This window comes from Pygoscelis adeliae, unplaced genomic scaffold (assembly GCF_000699105.1).
Source record: "Pygoscelis adeliae isolate BGI_AS28 unplaced genomic scaffold, ASM69910v1 Scaffold206, whole genome shotgun sequence".
NCBI lineage: Eukaryota > Metazoa > Chordata > Aves > Sphenisciformes > Spheniscidae > Pygoscelis > Pygoscelis adeliae.
Window position 1 is genome coordinate 598301 of NW_008825052.1, and position 8279 is coordinate 606579.

At 41.4% G+C, this 8279-nt stretch overlaps 1 protein-coding gene across 1 annotated transcript in view; it reads left to right on the forward strand.

Moving 5' to 3' along the window:
• LOC103918986 (transmembrane protein FLJ37396) overlaps positions 1–8279 on the forward strand; it is a 39737-nt gene that overhangs the window by 26526 nt on the left and 4932 nt on the right. Inside the window, 3 exon segments of the mRNA XM_009326423.1 lie at positions 617–738; positions 1767–1995; positions 6650–6852. Coding sequence (XP_009324698.1) covers positions 617–738; positions 1767–1995; positions 6650–6852 — 554 coding nt within the window.

The following is an 8279-nucleotide window of genomic DNA, read 5'->3' on the forward strand; positions in this document are numbered from 1 at the left end:
CCTCAGCATAAGAAAGACACGGACCTGTTGGAGCGGGTCCAGAAGAGGGTCACAAAAATGATCAGGGGGATGGAACACCTCTCCTATGCAGAAAGGCTGAGAGAGTTGGGGTTGTTCAGCCTGGAGAGGAGAAGGCTCCAGGGAGACCTTCTTGCAGCCTTTCAGTACTTAAAGGGGGCTTGTAAGAAAGATGGGGACAAACTTTTTAGCAGGGCCTGTTGTGACAGGACAAGGGGGAATGGCTTTAAACTAAAAGAGGGTAGATTTAGACTAGATATAAGGAAGAAATTTTTTACAGTGAGGGTGGTGAAGCACTGGCACAGGTTGCCCAGAGAGGTGGTGGCTGCCCCATCCCTGGAAACATTCAAGGCCAGGTTGGACGGGGCTCTGAGCAACCTGATGTAGCTGAAGATGTCCCTGTCCACAGCAGGGGGTTGGACTAGATGACCTTTAGAGGTCCCTTCCAACCCAAACTATTCTATGATTCTATGATCTATATAAAAATATAAATCTTTGCAGCTTATTTTAAAATAAAGAATAGTTGTTTTTGCCTTGATTTCTAGTTGTGTGTGAATTTCTTTGGCTAATGTCACCTGTGTTTATTGCTGAGTTTTAGATAGATGCCCAGAGGGAATACGTCCACAAGATTTGGTGGGAAGGTCAGAGAGGTGGCATCAGTGAATTTGGACTTCCTTATAATGTAATTACTAAGCAGCTTATCTCTCTTAACACTAGCCAGTGAGTAATTATACAATTTTATTTTTCTGGAGAGTACCTCATTCTGTTCTAGTTTCTGTGATTGATTGTAAAAATTTGGGATCCAGCACCTGAAAATAAGACTATTTGAAAAAATGACAGTCTTAAGGTGAATCAAGCAATAGATGAGTGTCTCACGTTATTTAGTCTCATACTATTTAGATAGCCAGAAAAACGTTCAAAGAAGAAAAGTGATTCCTTCCCCACCACCTTTACACTGCCCTTTCATGACAATGGATTTGATAATTGCATCTTGCAGTGCACAGGGACGTTAATATTCCGTGGGTACAGATTATTAAACAGTAATGATGAAAGTGGGTACTGAGGTTAGCCTTGCTTTAGACTCGCTGCATCAGTATTCTGACCTGGCTTCACAACTTTCACTGCCCTTTGTCCGCAGTCTATGACTCTTTCTAGCACACCTGCCCGGTTGGATGTGTGCGTACTCTGTTTTCACACGTGGAATCCACATGTTACCTGCAATACAGACCCACCACACTTTCCCCATCCTGCAGCTGTGCAGCACTGTGGGTTTTGCGAAGGATTTACATAGCAGCTAATGCACACCCAGAAGCCAAGAGCCCCTTGCCTCTGGTCCCTTCTGGTTTCCTGCCTCTGACTCAAGTCCCTTGGCCCTATTCCTCCCCCTACACATATTTTGATTTTTTGTTGGTTATCTGAGGGCTTCTTTTCAAGTGCAGACAGTTTTAATGGGAGGGCATAATAGACGTCAAAATGTGGTTAATAAAACATGTCAGCTAACGAAAGAGAATTTTAAACATTTTCTGTTTTCATTAGCAAATGAGACTACTTAGATGTGTTCCAACATAATTACATATATTAAGGCTTCAGTTCTATTTTCAGATTTGATGATTGATTTCTGATGTGCACTTAAAGCCATTGCAATTTATTCTTGCAAATTAAGCAATTATAAGTTTTCTTTATATATACAATTTATAAAAGCCTTATTTGAGAGCTATTTATTCTTCTTTGTTTTTGTTGTCTTTAAGTCCTACTTTGAAGAACATTTATTTGCTGGAGTTTCACCCTTCTCTTGGTCTGGTGTGCTTGATCCCCAAAGCTCTTGAGTATATCTACTAGGAATTCTACAGCATCTGCAGACCAAAAACAGCCAGTAAAGCAAGTAATCTAGAAAAACAAGTACTTCAGCTAGTAGTTGATGAATGGCTAACTATGGAAAAACCAGAAACTTTTTACAGCTCTCAGATTCAAAAAGATGTAAGTTCCATTTTTATGCTAGTAATGACTCTTTAAAGCAGAATGCCCAAGAGCGTGATCTTGCTAGTTCATTTATGCTTGCTGGTTAAAGTTCTAGCTTTGTGATTCTTAATTTAATTATTTGCTTATGATTGGTGAAGATCCATTCCACCCACCTTTAAAACAAGATTTTTTTCCGTAAATGAACACAGAAAGGTAGAACTCTTGGTCTCATGCCAGTATAAAGTAGGAACAATCAGCTTAACAAGAAAGAAAATAGACATGCTTAAAACTGACATGAGATCACGGTAAATCTCCAGGTTTTGTGTTTGTGTGTGTGTGTGTACAGTTTGAAAAAACCAAAGAAAAAGACTGGACATTAAAGCAAATATTGTTATAAGTGGAGCCGGTTATTACTGTAATGTCTACCATTTCCTGGTGTAGAACTCTGAATTTGGTTGGTTGTAATTTTGATAAATACTAATTATTGTGAATGAAATTATCGATACTGGATGTCTCTATCAGGTTGATTTATTTTTTTTTAATTAGTCAGCTTAGTTGTTGCTGAGAGCAAGAAATGGAAAATAAATTATTTTCTCTGTTTTCTCTACAAGATTGTGATACAGCTATGCTTTGGAGCATATATTTCAAGTTTGGGAAGGCTCATTATGTAGTGATATGCTACGCTTTCATTCCTGCCAAGTTTGGCCAGCATAAACTGAAATAAAATACGCTATTGCAACACGTTCAGTAGGAAGACATTATCTGAAGTTTCTGTGTGCCCTGGTATATCTATAACCTGAGGCAAATCAGGACTTTCCACTGTCCCTGCAATAATAGCTCTGGTCTAAGTGATCCATGTTCGATTTGGGTCTGAGCATTGAAAGGGAGTATGAGAAGCTGTTAGCCTGCACTGTCACTCGCATTGCCTTCACCGGAGGCAGCGGAGGAAGCTGGCTGAGCAGGTCGCAGAGGAGATGTGGCAGCTCTGCTAGTGGAGCAGGAGCTGGCCAGGAGCATGGAGAAAAAACAGCTGACGGTAAGTGGGATGGCAGCCACTAAATGGGAACGAAGATTGAGGTGGATGAAAAGCTGGGAGACAGAGACTAGGACTAAGACCCAGTCTGTTCCTTCCTTTTGGAAGGAAAAGATATGGGGAAAAAAGTGCACTGCAGATTGGGGCTGGGGCAAGAAGGCACCTCAGGTGGGGGTGGAGGATTGAGAATGGTTTTGTTACCGTAAGCAGATGAAGAACTCTCTAAGACTCAATTTGGAGTTTTAGAGAGCAGGCATTCTTTATTGCGGTGCGGGGTGCCAGGTGGAATTTCCATAAATCAAGCACACCTATGGCTAGATCACCGTTACATTTATACACAAGAATTACTAGGTAGTACGCTCCCAGTTACAATGATTGGTTAGTGGTTTACATATAATTAGAATATCTGCTGTGTCATTCTCTACTGTTACTACGCTTGCGCAGGGGAAGGGTCTTCACCTGGGCAAGGGTCTTCTTGACCTGTGGGTGTGTTTTTTAGTATTATAATGAGGGCAGTTCACTTCAGGATACCTTAAAAGTAAGTTTCGTTGCCAAGTTAGCTAGATATTCATCTACCTTGTCAAGTTGTCAAATAACTCATCCCATATACAATAAAGCCTAAGTGGTCTGGTTACGGTCTAGAGAATTAAGACTAAGGCTAACATGGTCCAGTGAATAACACAGCAACCCATACATAACGCTAACATGAAGACTAGTAACACAGCAACCCCTACATAACGCTAACATAAAGATTAATCAAAATGTTCTTATAGTTGCTTATTCACTATCAAACACAAAATATAGAAAGATTCAATAAAAACTTATGATAATCTTCAACAAAAACACCCAGAAACAGGCAGAAACGGACAGTGCCAGCTCAGCAGGGTAGAGCCCTCGGTGCTGTAGCCATGGACCGCATGTGGGGATGGTGCCTGCTCTGCTGCCCAGCCGTCTTAGGATTGCTTAGGATCCCATCAGCCTCCTGTATCCTCTTTAGGCGGCTATTTGCTTTGCCTACACCTGAAGCTGACCTCAGTGAAACGGCAACAGGGAGCCTTCGTAAGCAGTTTCTGTTGGGCTGAAGGCAGGAGGACGATAAGACTGTGCTGGAGCAAACTACCCTGTGACTTGGGAAAGGGAAAATGGAGGCTCCTGGCTTCCCACCCTGTTCACCTTCCCCAAGCCTCTTCCCACTGCCTGACTTCTGATTTTGTGTTTCAGTGTCTAACAAGCCTAAAAATAAATATAACTCCAAGGGAACAAAGGTTCCCTTTAAAGGTTTAATCAAAATGTTCTTGTAGTCACTCATTCACTATCAAACACAAAATATAGATTCAATATAAAAAAACTTATAATAATCTTCAACAGTTTGGTAAAGAGATTGGGTCAAGCTGTCCAAAAGCAGTGATAACAAGACTTGCTAATCAAGGGAGTGGGGAGGAAAATGAAAAGTTGAGGCATGGAGACAGAACTGGCTAGATGAAGAGACTGTGAAGACAGTGATGGGTGAGAAAGTATAGAGGCAAACTGAAGGCAGAAGAGCACAGCCACCTGGGATACTCCCCTCCCTGCCCTGGAAGGGGCAAAACCCAAGAATTACTTACCCAGCAACAATCTGATGCCAATAAAATCCACTGGCAGTGTCCCACTACTCTCTTGTCCACAGCAGATCACAAACGATTCTTTGCTTTTTTAATTTTAAATCCCAGAAGTCAGTGGCAGAGTTCTGCAATGGATCTTAAAGTTACCACACTGCTGTTGCCAAGGGGGAAAGGGAGAGGTTTTGTTGTGTTTGCTTCTTGCCCATTTCTTTTCCTCCAACAGAAGCTGCAGATGAGACAAACACACGCAAGCAGGCAATGTTTAGGAAGACACTAAGGTCGTAAAAGTCAAACATTTAAATTTTAGGAAATTGACCTTTACCAGAGCAGATTTAATTTGGTTTCCTTTTGTATAGTCATGATGATGCAGTCTTTATATGATCACATTGTTTTTCTTTATGACTTGGTATGCTAAAATCAACATTTCTGTCCTTCCTGGACTGCTTCTTTTGTGACCCCGGATCTCATTCTTTCATATTATTCCAACCCTTCACTAAGGACAGTTTTACAAGATTCAGTTGTTATTCCCCATCTGACTTCCTAAACATCTTTCAACTTCATAATAAACAAATTACCCAGGGGTGAGGTACAGATGCTGCCAGCCTGAGAACAGGTGTTTTTCCTATGTAGAAGCATCAGAGTGCCAAATGAAAAGAAAAGTGAATTCTGGAATTAAAAGACTAAATGATCCCTGGGAAGCTGTGAGATCCTTCTTGCTCGCCCCAAGCCAGGATCAGCTATACTTATGTTATTCCCATGAGATTAATAGCTGTCTTGTTCTTAAACACATCATGTGATAGACTTTTTCAAGCAGTCTGTTGTAGTGCTTTACCAGCTTCACCTTTAGCAAGTTCTCCTTAAAGTCTAGCACAGATGCGCCTTGCTACAGTCTAAGTTTATTACCTCTTCTCTTGTCCCCTTTGGAAATAGGGAAGATGCTATTCTCCTTGTAGCAGCTCTGTGAAGAAGCACAAAGATGGGTTGTCCTGTCCCACCCATCCAGAGTCATAGAATTACAAAAGCACATTGTAAAGCATTGGGGGAGAGGGACAAAATAAAGTTGCACAACTTCTGACACAACTTTGGGGTGTTGTCTTTTCAAACTTTTTTTTTTTTCAGTGTAGCTGTGAAGGTGTAGCGAATGGCAGGTGTTGAAATCTAGACTCTTATTACTAATAACTGCATGGCTGGGTTCAGATTTCCTCATGTTCTGTGATTCATTGGTCATAAGCAGCGAAGCGTGAAGCCACTCAGTTATAACAGAGGCCACATCTATCCTGTCTGACGTGAGCAGGGTGGCACAGTTGTACAGGTTGTGACAGCTAGAGACAAGGAGCATCTTCTCCTGCACACAGAGCCAGGAGCTGTTCCTGCCACCACAGTACAACAGCCAGTGGACCATTTTCTTCTTTCCAGCTCTCCACGTTACCGAGCTGCAGCTTTTCATCATTTTTCTTTTCTGGGATTTCTGCTCTTTTGGAGGCTTCTGCCGCCCCAGTAGAAAAGGGGGTCCAGCTCTGCTGAGTTAGCTGTCCATATGAGTTTGCTGTCCCCATTTTGGGAGCATCATACATACAATGGCATGTCTGCTGGGATCTGTACACTCTTTAGAGGAGAAATGGCCTCAGCTAGTAATAAGTGAACCAAGTTACAGAGCCCCTGCTTTAGAGAGGTATATACATCTGAAAGCCTTCTGAATTCTGATTATAATAAAAAAGGCAAATAGATATAAAATAGATATGTTAGATATAAAAAATAAATAAAATAAACTTTGTTAAGTCCTTCAAGTAAAGCCAGGTTTATAGATTCCGTGTCTTTACCTTTAAAGCAAGTGGCAAAACGCCAGTGTATTTTTAGGGGTCAGGATAGGTCAGGGTGGGCACAATTCTGACCTTGCATGGGTTGCAAGTCAGAAGCAACTCCAGTCATTATTTACTCCAGAAAAAGAAAAAGGAGAACAGTCCCCTAAAGTATTTAAAGGCTTTGTCATCTGTATGTAAGTGATTTCTGTGTTTCCTTTTTTTCCCTTTCCTTGCAGTTATTTGCCGGGGTACTGATAGAAGACCCTGTCCTGGTGCAAGAGATTGCTCTGTCACTATTAGAGGCGGGAGCAGATGAAGAAAAAAAGACAGGCAGCGAAAAACAGCTCTTTATCCTGGACTCCTTCTCCACAATCCTGGAGCTTGCCACGCTCCGCCATCGGCTAATAGAGGTGGCGACAGAGAGTGCACGGCTAGCCAGGTTAGTGGGTCAGCAGTGCTCTTTTAGCTATTGTGACCTCCGAGAGCTGTGGTTTGTAGGGGAAAAGTAACTTCTTTTACATAGGCCACCTACTATAATTGGAAAAAAACACAGAGAGAGGGAGAGTGCCTGCATTTGTGTTGTGGGAGATATGTTTGCTTGTTATGTGGAGATGGAGTCTACCTGGGGTTTGCAGATGTTCATTAGTTTCAAAGGTTGAGGCCACGCTGCTCCTCAAAGCTTAACAGAAGAGGCCCTTTCTCAGTGAAAATACTGAAATTTTGTCAAAAGGAGGAGGAGGAGGAGGAATTTACTGATTGAATGAACACAAAGATGCCTTCTTCTGCAGAGTTTTACACAGACGATTATTTTAACTGCCCTCTTACGAAGAGTAGTGCAATGTAAGAAAAGGCACACAAGAAGTACAAGCTTTGTTCACCGGCAGAAGTAGGAAAGCATAAAAATTGTTCTGGCTATGCTGATCCTCACAATGATAATGACATAATCTACACAAGGGAAGGCAGTGTCATGCAATTATTGAGTTATCAGCTGGAGGAGATGACAATTTGTACAGAAAGACAAAGAAAATAAGGACTAAGCTAATGGGGAGACTACAAAGGGTAGTGTTGAACTACTGGCTTGGAGGCAGGTTGTTGGTGAAATTCCTATTGTTCAGCTCCATATTACTTGACATTTTTATTAATGATCTCAGTAGAAAACATAAGAGGGTGTTATTAAATTCAGGACATTGTACTGCCAGCAGATAAAATTGATATGGAAAATAAATGGAATATCTTACAGGAAGAACTCACGGTTCTAAGGACTGGAGTAGTGGAAAGGAGATAAGCATCAATAACACAAAGTTTAAGGTTATACATAATAATAGGCAATTCTCCTGTGAACATTGAGCTTATTAGTTGGAAGCAACAGAGGCGGAGAAAGAACTGGGTGTATAGCTGGCCATGGGATGACTGTAAACTGCCAACATATCACAACTGTGGCGGTGGAAAAGCCATTATATCTTACCGTGAATCAGGCAATGAGTTTTGTAACCAGTAGAGAGAGGGAGAATTGATGCCATGTACGTGATTCTAGTGAGGCCTCACCTGGATTATTAAGTATAATTTGGAGATTTGTGTTCAGGCAAGATAAATCCCAATTGCAATGGGAGCAAAGATGATCTAATAGCATGCTGAGGGGAAACAGAGAACGCATTTTACAAGAGCAAATGAAATATCTTGGTTTGTTTATCCTAGCAAAATGAAGGCTGAGAGAAGATAAGATTGCTCTCTATAAATACACCAGGAAGATAAGCACTGGGAATGGAAAGGAGCTATTTAAGCTAAAGGCCAATTTTGGCAGCAGAACAAATGGATCTAACCACTGTGAATAAATTTAAGCTGGAAATTAAAAGGGGATTTCTAAGA